This window comes from Epargyreus clarus, unplaced genomic scaffold, assembly GCF_041222505.1.
Source record: "Epargyreus clarus isolate Ecla_fem2 unplaced genomic scaffold, WU_Ecla_fem_2.2 ptg000026l, whole genome shotgun sequence".
Lineage (NCBI taxonomy): Eukaryota > Metazoa > Arthropoda > Insecta > Lepidoptera > Hesperiidae > Epargyreus > Epargyreus clarus.
Window position 1 is genome coordinate 13,489,491 of NW_027332233.1, and position 21,686 is coordinate 13,511,176.

Consider the following 21,686-nt stretch of genomic DNA (forward strand, 5'->3'; position numbering starts at 1 on the left):
AGGTTTTAATAATTACTTTAATAAATAATAATATAGGTACAAGTTCTGTGTTTTTATGACTACCGTCAATAAGTTTCCGCTGAACGATGACATGTGGATTGAAACCTCAAGGTGTCGCAGCGGTAATTTGAAACTGCGGCTTTGGCTCAAATGACGCCGGCTTGAATTACTACTGCCCTAATTACGATTAGACACAACTTTAATTTTATCTATTAGCGACAAATTTAGTATATTTTCAAATGGGTATTAGGTACCCGAATATTAATATAATTATTAGATTTCTATAATCATTGGCAACATGGGTACAAAAGGAACATATCTATATGAACACGAACACAAAATAAATGTTTTGATTTAAATATCTGTCTGATCGGGAATCGTATCGAACTGTCGTGTGAAAGCGGTTGCATTTCAGTATCACCTCATGTGACTTTTCATGAAAATTCTCTCAAAATCAATCTAGCCGGTTCAATAATTAGTTTTTGTAAATAAATAAACAATATAATGATAAACAATATATTTATGTATTAGTCCCGTAGGTTAAGTTGTTAGCAGCAGTATGTAGGTTTGTAAGTATTCATAAATAATATATAATAACTTATTATCGATGTTACCTACTTATAATTACGTAACGCATTAAAATATGCTATTGACTTACTGCGTAGAATTATTATATTCCGCTGTATCTTTATCTCTTATATTCTTTACATAAACGAAAGGTATTTATTGTGATAAAGAAATAAAGACTACTCTGGGGTTCGTTATGGGTAACCGAAATTTAACTATTACTGAATCTATATAGGTGGGAAAAACGACCGAAGGTAAAAATTAACGAAAAAATATAATTACTGCACTATGCCCTTCGATCACTAATATAAGAACTAGATACACAATCCCATACAAAAATGAACTTAAAAAGTGGCGTCAAACGTGTTTAAAAAATTCTAAGTGACAGAATCTAAAATTAATACAAAATCAACTTTATCACCATTATTTCAAGGTGTTTTTTTAAAAACTGGTTACCAAAAGCAATAAATTTTTACGACATAAGCTAGCTGTCATAAGCTACCATAAAAAATTTAACCTTATTTGAATGAAATTAAAGTCGCATTTACAAAGCAAAAAAAAAGCCATTATATTTTACGACCGTGGTTTGTCACTTGGACAAGGGATAAGTGGAGACGAACTGTCAGTACTTTAAACGGTTATTATAAATTATCACTTAATATTTTTATTAGGTCGAAGTAATTAATTTGAATGAAGATAATTATATTTTACCTGAATGTAAGTAATAAGATAATAATAATTTATCAATGAAACTAATATATATATGCAGTCACAAAATTTATATTATAAAATAAAAAATATATCATACAAAAAGAACAATGAAGAACACAAAAAGGATTAGTTATAGTTTAAAATTAAAATATAACCAAATACAAGTAATTTAATTAAAAAATCAACAAGCTGTTTACGCCGTTGTGTCCAACGAAATATATTGCCGCCGACTAAAGAAGTATGTACCAAATCAACATTTATTTCAATTATTTTTTACTCTGTAGTGACATAGAAGTCTGTTGTGTATATTTTGTTAAAAATTTTGATTTTTTTTCAACACCTATCTAAGGACACTTTGGTATTTGAGACGAATATAATGACAACTTAACTGTCGAAATTCAATATCTTTGAAGATATAGATATTGAAAAAAGACTGTGAAATATTATCGTCGAAACTCAATGAATCCGAATGTAGATCTGAATAGTGAATATATAGTGGGATATGGAGCTGGAGATTTAGTACGTTATGTAGTCAAAGCTACGAAATGTGACGCATGTGTAAGTAGTTTGTTAGCCCACGATAGATTGTTCTTTCACAATCTTATTGATGTGAAATATTTAGGCGGTCTGTTTTATTCATCTCTAGACGTTTTTGTGTTTGCAAAAAAACAGAAGTTACAATTAGGCTGTACCAGATGTGTCCTAAAAAGAATTTAGTTTCTATAATTTCCACCAAAGTATTATCATCATTTTTGGGTGATGATGTCTTTTCATCCAACTGCCACGACAATAATCATAGAATTATTACAATAAAGTCTATTGTCGAACGATACACTAAAATAAGATTGCATTACATAACCAAAAACGAAAAAATAAAAATCCATCGATATTATATTATTATATATCGATATTATATTATTATACAACGCAAGGGATCTCGAGGAAAGCTAAAAATATATAATATTTTACTTAATAATTTAATTTTACTCATTTCCTATTTACATTTGGTATCTAAAACCTCTGCCTAACCTTTTAGGTAAACCAGGCATATGTTTGATTATTATACAAAACAAATATTTTTATAAAACAAAAAAAAGAAAAAAATAATTAAAGAAAAAAATATAAAACAATAGCGTCTCCATTCAAAATAGAACAGAGTCACCATGTTACCCGAACAAATCAAGTGGGCATGCAATAGTAATAATTGTACGCTTAGTAACAGACTTTACAATTTACATGGTTTATACATTCTGTTGATAATTTCGAAAACTTAAAAATAAATTAATTACGCACGATATAGCAGTATTTATAATTGAGTGATAGCAATTACATACTTATAATAATAATACTTACCGAAAATACGATATTCCATCCTTTTTTAACGTCCTAGACGTGTGATTTTTGCAGTTTTTAAACGAGCACTGAGGCATGTTTATTCTCCGATCGTTCAAACACTACTAACCTAAAAAAGCACCCAAATGTCAAATTGGGCGCGCTTTTCGTCGCGTCATTCTGTCGTCGCTGATTGTGTATCTAGTTCCTATTAGTGATCGAAGACTATGCCTATCAAATTTCAAATGTGGAACAAATTGTTCAAATCCATTTGTTTTCTGTGGTCATTAACGATAAATTGAAGTCAACATATTAGAACTCTTTGGTATTTTGCCAAATGGATTTATTTATGTAATTAAGTAAAATTCCTAAATGAATTTAATTTTTTGCTGCTATACCTGAATAATATAAATATATTATTTTATATTTTTACGTAAATTAAGTTTACATATACAGGATGAATTTTTAAAACGGGCCTTCAGGGCCAAATCCGAAACTATAAAGATTAGCGAAAAATGCTGAAAGGAGTTACGAGGCCGATTTTGATATAAACTAAAACTGCATCATTACTTTTTTAAAATAACTTTTTCCCTAGCCGGGAATCGAACGAGTTCATTTTGAAAAAAAATACACCTTCTATATTATTCCACTATCTGATAGTGTTGCTTATAAGGATCAAAATCTGGGAAGTAATGATAAATGACAAACTATAGGAAAAGCCTCAATTTTAAGAAAATACATATTTTTTCATATTAATTTGGCAGTTAAGTTCCTGCCATTCATCAATTTAAACATTTCGCGTATTAACAATTTTTTTGGCTCAAAGTTTCAAATCATTCGAAATGGACGTTTTGTTCTTCAAGAATTTATATTTTTATGTCCGACTTAGTTAAGGTTACTTTTAGGACCATTATAATAGATTTTACTTGCTATGGGCGGAGTTTTATTTAATACAGATTATTTGACAATTTGCGAGAATGTCTTCTTCGAGTCAAATCCGAGTGATAACTGTTGAAACGTAGTTATAAACAACAAACAATAACAATTTACTATTTAATCACTTATCTATTTTTATTAAAAAATAAATCCTAAAAACGGCGTTAATTTACTTGCCAAACTATTAATTTCTCATACTAAGCCGTATGTCACGGTTATAACATCGAATAATTAGTTGATTAACCAACAAATTCTTCAATGGTATGACTTACGTATATTTCTAAAGAATTATACATAAATCATTTGTTATGTATAATCCTTAAGGATTAGTATGGCAATGTATGGAAAAATATGTATTTTCTTCAAAATTTTACTTTTCCTTTAATTTGTCACATAACATAACATAACATAACATAACATAACATAACTTCCCAGAATTTGATCCTTATAAGCGACACTACCAGATGGTGGAATAATATAGAGGGTGTAATTTTTTTCAAAATGAACTCGTTCGATTCCCGTCTATGGAAAAAGATATTTTAAAAAAACTAATGATGCAGTTTTAGTTTTTATCAAAATCGGCCTCGTAACTCCTTACAGCATTTTTCGCTAATCCTTATAGTTTTGGATTTAGCCCTGAAGGCCCGTTTTAAAAATTCACCCTGTATATAATGTATGTAACAATTATTACATCATATAACTACGTATAGGTACTTACAATCGTGACATGTTAGATCGCTTAATTTGTAAGAAAATGCTTGTTAGTCTCGTTTTGGACGACTAGTGATAAGCATCGCATGAAGTTAGTTAGTTTTAAAATATAGCACGTATAAGAGACAGGTTTAGTGTGATCAAGTTTGTAATTAGGATTATTTGTGTGAAAAAAATGACATCTATGCAAAATGGACAATCGAAGAAAAAATTGGATATTGCAATTGTTGGAGGTGGATTGGTGAGTTAATTAATTTTAAAGTATACATACCTACCTATAACTTATTTAATATATAATTTTCGGTATAAAAATGAAATGACGGGAAAAATATTTAATAGTATTTATTAGTAGGTAGGTTATTCATTCAGAATATAATATTAGGATATAATATACATTAGGATATAATAATTATAGAAAATTAAAGTTTTATGAAATTAAGCATATTACAGTATTATTGGCGCTTTAAAACAACATAAGAGTATCAAAGAGTTAACGACGTTTTCGGTTGGACGGAATGATCTTATACTAGAAAATACTGATTTTAGTCAAGATTAAAAGAAAATGATCAGTCATTTACCAAAATTACCTTGGCGTGGTATTTGGGGAGATTGGTGAACTATGCTACTATGTTACTTTGGCCTTAAAAAAGAGGTTAAATATATTGTGATAATAACTTCTCACACAATCTCTTTAAATTTATTCCTTCCATTAGATAAAGAGATGTAGGTATGTGCCGTAGTGGGGCAGCAATCAATTGTTTTTGTTTAACTTGATGGAGCTTTTACACGCGGCTTCGCTCGCGGCTAGAGGTTTGTGTCTATACCTTGAGAACGGTGCTTTTTTAAGATATAAAAGTTAGCTACCCTAAGTCTTTTTCTGACCCTCGACAATGTGCGTACGAAATTTCATAATAATCGCATATGTAGTTTAAGCATGAAACAGTGGCATACAAAGAAATTCATATTCGCATTTAAATTCTTAATAGTATGATACGATACTGTAATCAACTCTAAATAGGTTTGGAGATCTGCACCGTTCAAATTACCTCAGTTCTTAACATTGATGCTATATGGCACAAGTAGGGTGAGTCCACGGCCGAATCGCAAAGGGTACCCTTAACTGGGGTACTACCCTTACCGATGCCTGAGATTTTGGCCACATTTACAAAGGTGTATTAAATGGTAATCAAACTATTTTAATAAGAATTTAATCATTACAAAATTTATTAGTAGGCAATTGACTTCTAGACTTAGATAACCTGTGGTGCTATATACTAGGTATAATATAGTATTGTAATAAATGGATAAATGTTTTGTTATCTTGGTAAGACAAGATACCAATTTTACATTATTATTATTATTTATTATATGATTCGTGGCTTAGGGTTGTTGCCAGGTGTAGCAATGCGTCTATTTTAAGTTTAGGTAGCCTACAATTTGGTATAGAATTCATTATCTATACAAGTCTATGGGGAACAATGACCATATAATAACGATCGAAGGTTATCGACATCCATTTGTCACTTTAGGTATAATAGGTACCGATATCTTTAACCGGTTGTTACAAAAACCAATTAAAATGCTCCCCAATTTTTTAATTATTTCCTTTCTATAATAGGTTTAATATCTTTATTTCGATACCTTTTTTGATAGTAATTAAACATTTATATGACCTTTATTGATCAGCATCATCATCAGCAGCAGCAATCATGGCGGTCACGACCTTCAGTAGTGAGGAAAACGGATCTAAGAGAGAGAGAGAGAGATTGATCAGCAAGTCCATAATAGAAATCGTAACACATATAGTTTTACAATTATTCCCTCGGCATTTCTGCTATTTATGTAAATGTTGATGATATTGTTTGTTAGGTGGGGTCCCTCGAAGCATTGTACTTAGCTAAAAGAGGCCATCATGTTTCAATCTACGAATATCGTGAAGGTAAGTCTAAGTCATGGATAAAAAAACCTTTATATACAGGGTGAATTTTTCAAACGGGCCTTCAGGGCCAAATCCGAAACTATAAGGATCAGCGAAAAATGCTGAAAGGAGTTACGAGACCGATTTTGATAAAAACTAAAACTGCATCATTAGTTTTTTAAAATATGATTTTCCTTAGCCGGGAATCGAACGAGTTCATTTTGAAAAAATTACACCCTCTATATTATTCCTCTATCTGATAGTGTCGCTTATAAGGATCAAATTCTGGGAAGTAATGTTATGTGACAAATTAAAGGAAAAGGAAAATTTTGAAGAAAATACATATTTTTCCATACATTGGCATACTAATCCTTAAATATTATACATAACAAATAATTTATGTATAATTCTTTAGAAACATACATAAGTCATACCATTGTAAAAATTATTGGTTAATCAACTTATTATTCGATATTACGACCATGACGTACGGCTTAGTATAAGAAAGTAATAGTTTGGCAAATAAGTTACCGCCGTTTTTAGGATTTATTTTTTAATAAAAATAGATAACTGATTAAATAGTAAATTCTTATTGTTTGTTGTTTACAACTTCGTTCCAACGTTAAATATGATTTTCTATATCTCTTTGTTTAGTAATCACTCGGATTTGACTCGAAAAATCCATTATCGCACTTTACATCTGTATTAAACGAAACTCCGTCCATAGCAAGTTAAATCTATTATAATGGTCCTAAAAATAACCTTAACTAAGTCGGACATAAAAATATAAATTCTTGGAGATCAAAACGTCCGTTTCGAACGATTTGGAACATTGAACTAAAAAAATTGTTAATACGCAAAATGTTTAAATTGATGAATGGCGAGAACTTAACTGCCAAATTAATATGAAAAAAATATGTATTTTCTTCAAATTGAGGCTTTTCCTTTGGTTTGTCATTTATCATTACTTCCCAGATTTTGATCCTTATAAGCTACACTATCAGATAGTGGAATAATATACAATGTATTTTTTTTGAAAATGAACCCGTTCGAGTCCCGGCTAGGGAAAAAGTTATTTTAAAAAAGTAATGATGCAGTTTTATTTTTTATCAAAATCGGCCTCGTAACTCCTTTCAGCATTTTTCACTAATCCTTATAGTTTCGGATTTGGCCCTGAAGGCCCGTTTGAAAAATTCACCCTGTATATATTTCTTATGTGCGTGTGTATGTCACTCAACTCCTCCTAAACGACTGGAATGATTTTGATGAAATTTGTTGTGTGTGTTCAAGGGGACTAGAGAATGGTTTAGATTCACAATTTAGTCCGTGGGAAAAGGTTTTTAATTAATTTTTAATTCGTAAGTAGTTATAGAATCGGAAACTATGCATTTGATCAAGTGATGATCTTTAGCAATGTTGTTGTCCAAGAGCCCACGAGGGTTTGGGAGTTGGTAAAACCAATTTTAGACAGATAGCACCACTGTCATTCCAATGCAGGTACAAATTTTCCGTTTTTTGTATGTCATATTATTTCTTTAAAATGCGGGCGAAGCTGCGGGTACCACTAGTACAATATATATTTTTCAGGATGTAACAAATTCTTCTTAAACTATTTACTATCTATTTGATAACAGCCTACCCACATGTATGAATGTTTATTTTAATAACGCAGCTTCGCTTACAGCCCTGCCAGATTACATTAAAATAAAGGTTATCTGCGATATGAATATTGTTGGAATATAGCAAAAACTCAAGCCTCTTATAATGTATAATATTCAAGTAGGTTATATATGATAAAGCTGGCAGCTGAAAAACATATATTTTTACTTCTTCTAATTTGTCATTCTGTAAATGATTCGATATAATAAAAGGTATCTTTTTGGAGTGAATTTTATTTTATTATATTTCATAGTTTATTTTCTCGTTCTCCTGTGGCCTATTCCCAACAGGTTATGGGCCCAGGCTACGCTATCGTAAAATATTGAAAAATATAGTCATCTACTAAGTATAAAATTTATGTAATATTTCAAACATGGAGTCGCGGAAGAAAAAGACACATGAAAAATGTTTGATGGCGAACGGCGATGGCAAACAATAATATATAAGTGTCTAAACCAATACCGTCTACGGCGAAAACAATAATGGATGACTTAAATAAAATTACGAATGGAGAATTTTTTGGCTACACAATTATTTTGACTGCGTAAGAAACAACTTAATTTGGAATTGCGACCAGATATCAAACGCTGATACAACTTATTTTAATGATTGAGTAATATGATCACTAACTTGGTGCTAAACTTGATTAAATGGATCAATGGATGAAATGGATCGACGGATTATGGATCAAAGGATGAAACGAATCGACGGAATGCATATAATTCAATGTCTCATCTTTTAGATTCAATGAATACATACGAAATGTTCAAAGTAAAATTGAGACCTGAAACAACTGAACTTCAAATATCACACGCTTGTAAAAATATAAATTTTAATATAGAAAATTGTGTAAACTACTACAATAATACTTACTACATCATGCAGATACACAAGCTAATATGAATTTTTATCATGGAAACTGTTGGTGTAAAAATTTTTTTTTTTTTTTTGCGATCTGAACCCGTCGCTATTACTGATGCTAACTGTCATTATATCAAGTACCTAATTGCAACAAAATGGAGACAGTAGTAGCTATATAACTGTAAATGCATTGGACACTGCAAATAAAAATAAGGACAGTTTCGCTTTTATGTCTTAAAAATGAAATTTATTTGATTTTTGTTCCAATTCTAACCCTGACACTTGTTTTTCTTTTAGATTTGAAAACTCTGATCTCTTTGAAAATACAAAGGATTAATATGTGTCAAATGACAGACTACGTTTAAAATTGGAGGAGCTAAAGATTTGGTAAAGGTCAAAAACAAAGAATTTAAAATTCTATACTGTTCACCAAAAGTTCTGTGGAACTTTAGTTCTATGGAACTTAAGCTGTACCTATGCAGCTTCTTAGTAAATCGAATTGAATAATAAAAGGTATGTGCCGGTTATTAAAAAATGAAGGGCATATTTATAAAAATAGTAAATATCTAATATGTAGTATAAAGGATGATAGTATCATTATTTTTCATAAAATGATAGATCACAGTATAAAATAAACTTAATTCAAAGTTAGAAATCGTATTAGTTATGGTACAAACGGTCATTTGAATAAACAGAAATTAAATTTGAATAGCAGTGATAGCCTAATGGTTAAGAAACTCGACCTGTCTAACGAAGGGTCCGAGGTTCAAATCCCAGGCAATCACCTCTGAATTTTTTTTCAAAGTTATGTGTGTATTAGAAATTAATTATTACTTGCTTAAAAGGCAAAGGAAAACATCGTGAAGAAATCTTCTACACCTGAAAGATTTATATAATAAAAAATCTGAAAGGTATGTGAGTCTACCAATACTCACTTGGCTAACGCGATGGATTATGACCTAAACCTTTTCATTCTGATAGGAGACTCATGCCCAGCAGTGGGACAATAAATGGGTTGATGAAATTTGAATATTTTTAAAGATTTTATTATTGACCGTCATGTGACAATCTTGAATACTTATATGTAATCTGTGATCTTGAATTTCTGAAAGTCAAGACTGACCAGCTAATGGTAAAAAAAAAAACATTTTTTTTTTATTATTCACTGTGATGTTTGCGATTCGATAACGTCGACTTCCTTTGATGACAAAAATTGTCTTTATGTTACATGTATTTTAAATGGGAAATAAGTAATAAATAATAATAGTATCATTTTTAAAAGTCTAAAAGTGAAAATGTATCCTATAGTAACATTATTCATTTACATTATGATAATGATCGAGAATATATTTCTGAAATAATGAACTTAAGGAATTTTTGTTGGCAAGATAATTATGTATCATTAAAATTTACCTTATAAAACACAATAAAATGGTGAAACAGAGCAAATGAATCGTATATTAACCGAAATGGTTGTAAATGCGAAATTAAATAAAGCTTTTGGGGTGAAGCTGTTACAACAGTCATATACCTACTTATATTTATAAAAATATATATATTCCCCACTAAAGCTCTGATAATAAATAAATAAAACACCATGTAAATTGTGGCAAGGTAAAAACAAAATTGATCATATGAAAATGTTTTGGTGCTACTGCTACGTTCGTAACACAGCTAGCAAGATTAAAGATAAAAATATTTTAGAACCAGTCTAGTTGGTAAAGATTTTAATGGATATACATTATTAAATATTAAAAGTAATGAAATGTCCATAGCTGCTAAGCAGATCATGTAGTTGATGAATTAAATATTGAAAATAATGACAACAAACATTGAGCATTACATATCAATATAAAATTAGAAAGCCTGACTCTGATTCGGCGAAACTAATTGAAAGCTAACAACAACATTCCTTAAATGATAATGCGTTAACAAATAACTACTAAAAAGTATTTAGTATCAATCAATCCCTGAATTATTATATACGGATGCACAATCCTGATATCTGATCTTTATTAAGTACTTTGCAATCATTACCTAAATAAATTAAAGGTATTTTAAGGTGCCTGATTAAATGGTAAAAAGCAGTACAAAGTGAAATTAAGCCACAAAGGAGCAATCAAATCTGATATTTTGTCTACAGACCTAAATATGTTAACATTATTAGTTGCAAGTGGGTATTTACCACAAATAATAATGAACTAAGTAGGCAAATCAGAAAAAATAACAAAGCTAGTTTAGTTGCTCGAAGTTTCACTAAGAAATTCAGTTTCAGTAAGAAATTTTACAGGATTAAGATGTAACGTTCGCACCAATAGCCAGATTTACTACATTTAGATAGATTTAAATGTACACCATATGGACGGAAATACTACCTTTGTAAATTTCATTTGATATAATTAGAAAAATATATTATAATGGTTTTCATACAGAGAATATTTATATGGTAGTACCAGAAGGTAAAGGTTGCTAAAGATAAAGAAGGTTGCCTAAAGATAATAAAGTAAGTAAATTAAATAAAAGCTTTAACGGCTTAAAGCAGACATCTCGGCTTTGGTTTGAACGTCTTCATGTTATACTTAAATATAGGGTTTAAAAACTCTTAAAGGTACATTCTCATGCAGATGCATGTAGATAAATGTTTAAATATACCTATATAAGATAAATTAATACGGATAAGAATATATATATGTATAGAATAAGATATATGTATAGTCCCACACGTATGTATATGGTTTAATAATTTCAACAAAATAAGCATTATAAATTTGCAAAAACATTTTAATGCAAATAATTTATATTACAAATACAAAATAAATAACATAATTTCTTGATATATATGTTGAAAGAATAGCAAATACAATATCACTTAATCAGTCTACTAATGTGCAAAATGTGTTAAAAATATTCTATAAGTGTAATTTATCCTAATCACTTTCCTTATAAATTATTCAGTATTAAATACTAACTTATGCCATGGTGCACATTGTAGAGTTAAATTAAAGTAGTATTGTATAGAAATGTAAAAGTAAATGTACTTACGCATCCAGATTTTTTGTCTTAAATGTGTAAATATTTAATACGTTTAATAATATTATTTAATACGTTTAATATTTAAGACTGAGAAACTGAGAACGCGACGAGACGCACAAACATAGTATTAGAAACTATTTGTTCAAAGTAATTAAAACTGCATAATTTCGTGAAACACACGAAAACAATGTAGACACTGTCGCAGTCTCATCAGCTAAAGCAGAGTACGAGTATAAGGTTTTGTTTGAAGTTTTCTTTGTATATTTGACTGATAAATCGATGTGGTCTGAAGTATCTTCAGCTCCACATGTGCCATGGTTAAGTTTGCCATTGTAAAAACATTTATATTTATTGTAAAAAGATGTGTGTTATGGAGTTTCTTTCGCCGCTTCTTCTCCATAACGAAACACCTAGTGAAGTGGTGGTAGATGTAATGACATTCAAGAAGTGTTCTGCAAAGAACGTATTTATAAATTGTTTTATACTTGAATTTTTGAGGGAGGCTGTTGGAATATAGCAAAAACTCAAGCCTCTTATAATGTATAATATTCAAGTAGGTTATATATGATAAAGCTGGCAGCTGAAAAACATATATTTTTACTTCTTCTAATTTGTCATTCTGTAAATGATTCGATATAATAAAAGGTATCTTTTTGGAGTGAATTTTATTTTATTATATTTCATAGTTTATTTTCTCGTTCTCCTGTGGCCTATTCCCAACAAATATTATTTTTTAGTTAATACGAAAAATTAAATTTTAGTTCAATTACTAGTTTTATCTTGGAACTGACAGATATACGACAAACGCCGTTAGTGAGGGGTAGGTCCATCAATCTTGCCCTATCGGTGCGCGGCAGACGGGCACTGAAGGATGTGGGATTGGAACAGAAGATGATCTTCGAACACGGGATCCCGATGACAGGCCGAATGATACACAGGCTCGATGGCTCCACTTACAGTATACCTTATGATTCTAGGACTAATCAGGTACATTACAAATATTTTTATGACGCTGTACATGCGCTGTATACCTACATAATATAAGGAGGTTATCTTCATTATACAAGTATTTCTTGTTTCAAACTACATTTTTATGTAGAGATTCGAGACGGGTCCCAATATCCGTGTGATTCAATACACTTTATTAATATTTTAATAGATATATTACATACGTATGTGTAAAGACACCTACTCGTATATCATAAAAAATGACATTTGAAAGTAGGTACACAAGAGCGAGAGCGTGATATCAACAGATTAACGTTTAATTCTACTACATAAAAATATGCATAATTTGAAAATATTAAACTTAAGCACCTATAAGTTTTATGTCAACCTTTTGCCCTAGGTATAATATGTTTAAATATTTTTTCAGTGCATATATTCTGTGGGGAGAAATTATCTTAACGGACTTCTCTTGCAAGGTATTTTTAATGAATATTTCATGTACCCACAGCAAATAATTATACATAGATTTATTTTACAACTACATATACATATAACGATATTTTGACCTTTTGTTTTAGAATCCGAAAGCTACGATAATGTGGAGCGTTATTTTAATCACAAATTAAGTGAAGCTAATTTGGAAAAAGGATCACTAACATTTATTAAGTAAGTAAGTTTAATTTGGGGTAATTGCCTGCGCCTTTTTAAGGATCTGACGTGGTTCGTCTGCAAAGCCGTTATCAAAACACTAATTACTGAAGGGTATACATTGGAGTAAGGTATGTTGTAGCAGTCAGTAAATGCTAGAGGCCCTGCGCGTTGGAGAGCCTTTGCCTGTGCCGGAAAAATGTCATAAGGCAAAAAATTGTAAGCCAAGCCCTAATCCACTGGCCAAACAGCTGGCAATCCTGTAATCTATCTATATACCTAAACAGTTCATTGACTTCACTAGAATGAATATAAATCCAAAGAAATGATTTACTTTTATAGATAATTCAATTCATTACTACTGGTCCCACGTTGGCTTTATTTGGTATCGCTGAGTGTGTATTGCGTTATTTCCAGAACCGATACAAAGGAGACTGTAAAGGTGACTGCTGATTTAGTGGTTGGGGCGGACGGTGCGTTCTCGGCGGTACGGAGGGCTATGATGAAGCAGCCACTCTTCGACTTCAGTCAGAAGTACATCGAACACGGGTATTTGGAACTATGCATTCCGGCCGGGGAAGATGATGGAGTGAGTTTTATATATAAGTTTATCCAATAGTATGAAGTTAATAACATATATGTAATCATAATGTATGTTGAGGATGCATTATGTATGAGCATGCTTTACGATCCGTCTAGTCATAGGAGGAACTAGAAAATGTACAGTAGGATTCCTTTCCTGAAAAATTATGTTATTTTTGATGTGAAACATCTATAGCCGCACGTAAAACCGATTTCTGGCGTGGCGACGCATGCCGACGATAGTATATATATAAAGTCTATATGCAGTAGTGTGTACGGTGTGGCGACGCGTCGCCATGCGCAATCGAATTCAATAAATATTCATCGTTATCTGGAAAAAACCGTAATATTTTATTTTATCATTATGACATATTTAGTTCCTATCACAATATGTTCTTTTCTGCATATTACTTTTACAAAATAATGTCGATGTTTCACATCTGCCAGGCGTCCCGTGACGGCTCACATTTTTTTTCTTTACCTATATATATTTTGTTATACAAAAAAAACCATAATAATTTTGAAGATGTTTTATTAAGTGCGTTTATATTATAAAATATCACTAACATTTTTTTATTACAAAGTTGGTATCTGCATTATTCCTACGTTATTTTTTTTGTATTTTTTAATTTATTTAGGGACACGTAAAAACAAAATTAGGTACATGTCTGTGCAATACTAAATTAAGTGAAATACTAACTTTATTTTAATTATAATACAAGAACATTTGTTTTATTCACTCTACATATACACGTAAAAATGTTTTGTGTGAAAATTGAAAATCTGTGCATGGGAGTGTTTGCAAGCGAAGCAACTTCACTAGTATATTCACTAGTGTTAAATTAGTAAATTTGTGCATTTTTTTTCATTGTGATGTTTCTCACATATCGCTACTTGTATACTTCACTTATTACCTGTCTTAAGCTCGATAATAAAACATATAAAAGATATCAATGTCCCAATCAGTAAAACAGAGTAATGGATTTTAAAATCTTCCAATCGTATCACATTATATTTTTTCTTCAAACTTGGAAGCGGTTTTGTTTTTCTAGAATATATATAAGAGAGATGTCTTTGGAGAAGGCCCGTCTCATATATCCTAATGGCATACTTTTGAAAGTTTTTTGTGAGTGGGAAACCTTTAGTCAAATAAATGCTTAAAATGTCGGTTCTTGGATAATCCCATTTGTTTATTGTCGGCTGGCCTTCGCTATCGAGATAATTAACTGCTCTCAAATAATAGGTGTAATCTGGTTCTACTGTATATAAATCAGTTCGCATCGCAACCTTGTTAAAAACCATATCTGTGTTTTGACATTGTGCGTCATACTCATCATCATTTTTTGGAAACCTTTCGTTATAAACGGAGTGGAAATAATATCTCGTATTATTACTGACACACGGTTTGAATGGTAATGCGGCGATGTTGCTATAGTTTATTTTTATTTTGTCTTGAACGTGCGCTGTTATAAGACTGTACGACGCAGTGTTATAAAAAGCGTAAATACTACTTGTAAAGACAATCCACACTATTAGAAATCTTTTTAAATAACGATCTTTAAACAAACCGATGTCTGCTTGGCCGTAGAAGTATCGCCACAACTTCAAAGTCGTTAAGAACTCATCCTCTGATTTTCCAGTGGTTAAAGCCTTTGTTATCAAGATTACTAATAACATAAAGAAAAATGACACGATTATTAAGAACCACGTGATAACGCCGAATTGTTTGTACACTCTTGACCACCTTTTTTCCAGCAATGTAGGAGTAATTACGCTGAATATTGCGAAGCTGTATCCATAAACGTAATCAAATAATTCCAGTCGATCTCCTGATAAAAAAAGTCCTCCAGCAACGACGTTGGCTTCATGACGTTGCAAGTAGCTCAGTAAACCAATACCTGTGCGATTCGGAAAAATAACACCGAAAGCTTCATTTGGGCTTATAAATTTATATTTAAAATTAAATCTCAATTTTTGTGCTATTGTTTCAAGTACATACTGTTCGGCACCAGTCTTAAGATATTTAACGTATTCGGTGTTGTTATACAGTACGTATGGAACTTCCTCTCTTAGAGCTACGTGTACTGTACAGTTACCATAATTATCTTGAATCTTATCAGGAAATAATGTTTCATCAATATCTGGGCAGTATCCCAAGCTGCGAATACTGCTAGCATTTCGGCTGCAATAATTGCCCTCTTGAAGATTATATGTAAATGCTTCTAATTCGTCCTTTTTAGTCCTTTTTAGTACGACAACCTTAAAAATCATGAAATATATCAGTTCCTGAAATATTTCGGTAATATCGTTTAATTTGCCCCTAAGTAGGATTATAAAGTGGGCATGAGGATTCCAAGATAAATCTTTAGATATTTCATGAAGTCCGTTTAGAAAATCGGTGATGTTTTTTGCTGAAATGAAGTAAGCATTTGGAAACACCAGAGATCTGCGTGCAGCAAAAGATCTAGTAATAATCGTAAAGCAGTAATATTCACTAATAGATCGAAGAAAAAAATCGTCATGATTACTGGATGATACGACAAAGACAACACTGTTACAAGAAATATGTTTTTTTGCTAATCGCATTATACATTCAGATTTTCTCACATCCTTGTATATATTTTGATTATTAAGTTTAATGAATTTATTTGGAGCTTCAGAAGATGTCTTATCGACATAGACAAATAATATGAAGATGAGAATATTGAAACACCACATTTTAGTTGACCACACAATAAGACTTGAAATGCGTGTGTGGCAACGTTTTATTTCTCTTCGATACTGTTCTATTTATCATATTGCGGTCTGAGGGTTCTTTAAGTAAATAGGTAAAGTCAACAAAATATGTCAGGATAGATCGACATCACGATCAGAAGCAGAGTCAATACAGCCTTGTCATGCAATGCGTGTCATACAAGTACTGACGATGACAATAAGCATAGAAGGTAACGATGCTAAACAGATAACATACTTTTATTATCTGCCTACTTCCAGGAATAATGGGATCCTTGATAGAATTATTCTTCTTATTATAAACACTAGTTGTATGCTTCTTGTCTATAATTTTATTTTGACGTTATTCGTAATAACAAGTAGTGTAAGGGTCACATGTTCAGCCCGTGTTTGTAATGGACGATAAACGAATATGCACATATTCATTATGGAAGTACTAATACATATTATGCCCTGTATAGTTCTTCATTAAATTAGTTAATACAAAAATGCTTGTTTTCCTTTTAACTTACTACAACGCATAGGACTTAAAAGGCTATAAAATATAAAATATTAAATATAAATAATTTGCTTTAATACCTTTTACAATTTTTGAAATTTGTGTCTTTTTTCTTAAAAAAGTTTTTTTATGAAATCTGTACTTTACATTACTAAGTACTTCCATGGCGGCATTATAATTTAAAATATGATGAGCATGCTTTGATTAATCGGATTTTCATTATGGGTCCAACTCGACATGTTTGCCGCTAAACACTTCTTGACATTCCTTGATTAATAGTTTCAGATGCCGCCCAACTATTTACATATTTGGCCTAGGGGCAACTTCATGATGATCGCCTTACCGAACCAGGACTGCTCGTGGACCGTAACATTGTTTATGCCGTTTGTCAACTTCAAAAAATTGGACACAGAAGGCAAGCTTCTTGATTTCTTTGAGACATACTTTCCGGATTCTATTCCTCTGATTGGAAAGAAAAAGCTGATAGAAGACTTTTTTGGCGGATCTCCCTCGTCTCTCGTTGCAATTAAAGTAGGTATTTGTTATCTAAATCTACTTACAAAATATGTAATAGCCTCACTTGGTCAATGTTTGTTATTAATGAGAAAAAATGAGAAGGAGCATTGCTATTTCTAATTATATGGTTTTGAATATCTGTTGCTGTGGTATTAAGACTTTTATTTGCCTCTTTGCAGCATTTTTCATTTGATTCGATTTGCTTTTGACACGATTGTTTTTATTGTATTTGGCGCCAGTAATTGGTCTATCGTTGACGTTAATTACTTTTCATAAGATGAACTGCTTGTTCATTTCCGAAGTACTTATAAAAGTACCATTTTATGCTTATAGTGTCGTCCATACCACGTGAAAGACAAAGCGTTGCTCATCGGTGACGCGGCACACGCCGTGGTCCCCTTCTACGGTCAGGGTATGAACGCTGGCTTCGAGGACTGCACGCTTCTCGACCAGCTCTTCCAGAAACATCATGATAATCTTGTGGATATTTTGGAAGAATTCTCAGAAACCAGATGGGAAGATACATTCGCCATCAGCGATCTTGCGATGTATAATTATATTGAGGTAAGTGGTGATATGAATAATTAGTAGTTGAACAGTGGACTTTTGTAAATATGGATAGTTTATTTGATTATATTTTTATTATTATTTTATTAAGTAGAGAGTCAACATGGCTTTACCCGGTATGCGAGGTGGACTTTTACTTTACGAAGACATCACATGGTGTAATTAGATAGAATAGCTATTGATGATTCTTATGCAAAAGTTTGACTGGAAAGGTAGTAGACAGAGGCACTATAACGGATTCTTTATTGATTGCAGATGCGGGATCTGGTGACGCGTCCATCTTACAGACTTCGAAAAATGTTTGATGATTTCTTGTTTTGGCTGATGCCAAACTTCTGGGTTCCTTTGTATAATTCAGTTACATTCACAACTATGCCGTACAGTCAGTGTGTTAAGAATAGAAAATGGCAAAATAAGGTAAGGATTTTTACTTCCGGCCCCTAATATGAGTTTAAAATAAAAATTTTGTTGAGTTACAAAAAAAACGAAAACACATTTTTTGTTACAGATGCTTCTGTTCTGCGTTACTAGTGCTGCGGTGTTAGCAATCACATTGTATTTCCGTGGTTTACAATAAATTAAAAATATAAATAAATATGTTATGACGTTAATAAATCACACGATATTGTAGTGATTATTAAGTTACTTTAGTTTTTTGTCACAGAATAATAGTAAAAAAAAAACATAACAAATATTCAAATATGTATGTATTGGAAACATTGAAATGCTTATAGGCTGATATATGAAATGGTAGAAAAAAACTCACTCGTAGCATATTCTACGATTATTTATCGTAAATATTTGTTACAAACTGTGTTTTAAAAAATACTGCAAACACGAGGTTACATTGTGTAAGTATAAACAAAGATAATTATATTCCAAACATTTGTAATTCGTGTCACACGCCACAAAATATACACATGAATGTAAATATGAAGGTAGCAACACTATGACAACAACAACAAGCAACACTATGTTATCAACGAGATTAATCTAGATTGAAAAAGATCTGAATTTTGAAGAAATTTTATTATATGAACCAAAATTATATCTACATCTTTTAACACATTATATATAATTGGAATATCTATTTGTTATTTACAATACCTGCTATTTTGCAGTTGTTACTTGTGCAATATCATAGACACAAGTCATAAAGTTTTAAAATATTATACTATATACCTACACAGTAAACACTACTTCCATTTCTTATTCAAAAAATGTTTATGCTGCATCCACACACTTGCCAAACATCAACAACTTCAAAAGTGTGGAAAAAAAATCAAATTCAAATTCTACTAAACAAATTAAGCGGTACGTTTTAGGAGCCTTAGACTGCGGCAAGTACAAATTATTGCAGGCATTACCTTCTTAAACAAAAAACGAAAAAGCCATGTGTAGGGTAAATGCTCGTGATACCTACATTATTTCTTAAATAAAATTATATGAGATTAATTTATTTACTTATACATTTTGCCGCACTTCATCATACACGTATTTCATTTATTTACCCATTTTATACTCAATCATGAAACATATAAAGGATATTGTCGAACCAATCAACAAAATAGCAAAATGGATGATGAAATCTACTAAACGCATCACTTTGTATTCTTTCATTAAAGGCGGGATAGGTTTTGGCTTTCTAGTGTATATTAGAGAGAGGTATCTTTGAAGCAATCCAGATTCATGAATCCAAAGGGCGTATCTTTGAAATTTCTTTCTGAGAGGAAGACCTTTAGTGCAATACATGGTTAAAGTATTGGTTCTTGGATAATCCCACTTGTCGATGGTTGGCTGGCCTTCGCTATCAAGATAATTAATTGCTCTCAAGTAATAAGTGTAATCTGTATCGACCGCGTATAAATCAGTTCTTTTCGCAACACTTTTGAAAGTCAAATCTATATTTTGACATATTTTGTTATCTTTTTTTTTGTTTTTTGGAAAAATCTCGTTGTAGGCAGAAATGAAATAAAATCGCGTTGTTTCACTGATACACGGCTTGAAAGGCAACGCAGCAAGATTTTTATGATTAATCCTGATTTTATTTTTGACGTGTCCCGTTATGAGAGTGTATGAAGCAGTATTATAAAAAGCGTTAATACAAGTTGTGAAGATAATCCACACTATTAGAAATCCTTTAATATTTGTATCTTTAAACAATATGTTATCTGCTTGACCGTAGAAGTATCGCCACAATTTCAAAATGACCAAAAACTTATCTTTTGTTTTTCCTGAGGTAATTTTTTTCGTTATGAAAATCACTAGGATGGTAACGAAAAATGATAGAATTATTAAAAACCACGTCAAAACACTGAACTGCTTGTATACTCTTGTCCATTTCTCCTCATGCAGCGCTGGAGTAAATATACAGAACATTGCGAAACTGTATCCGTATATATAATCAAACACCTCTAATCGGTTTCCTACTAGGAAAAGACCTCCGGCAATAATATCAGTTTCGTGACGTTGCAAGTAACCCAGTAAGCCGGTACCGGTACGATTGGGTAAAACAAGACCGATGTCTTCGGTTGGGTTTACATAATTGTATTGTATATCTAGTCCCTCATATTTCGCTATGGTATTAAGTACATATTGTTCAACACCAGTTTGTATATATTTAACGTAGTCTGTGTTGTTTATCATAACATATGGGAGATCTTCTCTTACAGACACAATAATTGTACAATTCCTAAACCCTTTTCGAACCTTGTTCGGAAACAACGGAACACTAAACTTCGGACAGTGGCCCAGGCTTCGTACGCTAGCGTTTCGACCACAATAACCGCCACTGTGAGGGTAATATGTGAATGCTTCCAATTCGTGATTTTCAGTATTCGTTAATATTATAACGTTAAAAACCAGTAAGTTATTTAATTCTTGAAATATTTCGGACATATCGTTAACTCTCTTATTGAAAAGGATGATAAATTTCGCTTTAGGGGTCCAGGATAAATCTTCAGATAGCTGGAGAAGGCCGTTTAAAAGGTCAGTGGAGTCGTTTGCTGAAATTATGTAAGCGTTAGGATACACCCTCCATCTACGTCCAGCAAAAGATCTGGTAAGGATTGAAAAGCAGTAGAAGTCATTGATATCGCGAAGCGAGAAATCCACATGGTTACTGGATGACACGATGAACACTATACTCTTACACGGAACGTGGTCTTTGACCATCTGTGTTATACATTCGGATGCTCTATCATTTCTGTTTTTGTTGCGATTATTACGTAAAATTATTTTACTTGAAACTTTAGTAGCCGTGTTATCTTTAAGGGCAAGTAATATGAAGATAAGGATTTTAAGTAACAACATTTCAGCTGGCCACACGATAAGACATTTGAAATGAGTATGTGGCTACTATTCATTCCACTTTGATACTGTATCTACTATTAATCATAATGTGGTCTGAGTGTTCTTTGAGTAAGAAAGTAAGTAATGTAAACAAAACAGGCAGAATAGATAAAC

At 31.6% G+C, this 21,686-nt stretch overlaps 3 protein-coding genes across 3 annotated transcripts; 1 reads left to right on the top strand and 2 right to left on the bottom strand.

The window, feature by feature from the left end:
• The first annotated feature begins 4,275 nt into the window (after positions 1–4,275).
• Positions 4,276–19,624, top strand: cn (Kynurenine 3-monooxygenase cn). Its single transcript, XM_073087809.1, has 10 exons — positions 4,276–4,498; positions 6,127–6,196; positions 12,522–12,715; positions 13,104–13,152; positions 13,255–13,342; positions 13,742–13,913; positions 17,418–17,669; positions 17,988–18,218; positions 18,477–18,638; positions 18,730–19,624. Exons 1-10 carry the CDS (start codon positions 4,433–4,435, stop codon positions 18,796–18,798), a joined length of 1,353 nt encoding a protein of 450 aa, XP_072943910.1. The 5' UTR covers positions 4,276–4,432; the 3' UTR covers positions 18,799–19,624.
• LOC140752995 (uncharacterized) lies at positions 14,810–16,177 on the bottom strand. The gene has a single exon (XM_073087340.1). It carries the CDS (start codon positions 16,175–16,177, stop codon positions 14,810–14,812), a length of 1,368 nt encoding a protein of 455 aa, XP_072943441.1.
• A 252-nt stretch (positions 19,625–19,876) lies between the features above and the next one.
• Positions 19,877–21,483, bottom strand: LOC140753079 (uncharacterized). The gene is made up of 3 exons (XM_073087456.1): positions 20,711–21,483; positions 20,487–20,650; positions 19,877–19,957 (listed from the first exon to the last, which is right to left on the bottom strand). Exons 1-3 carry the CDS (start codon positions 21,393–21,395, stop codon positions 19,877–19,879), a joined length of 930 nt encoding a protein of 309 aa, XP_072943557.1. The 5' UTR covers positions 21,396–21,483.
• Positions 21,484–21,686: the final 203 nt, after the last annotated feature.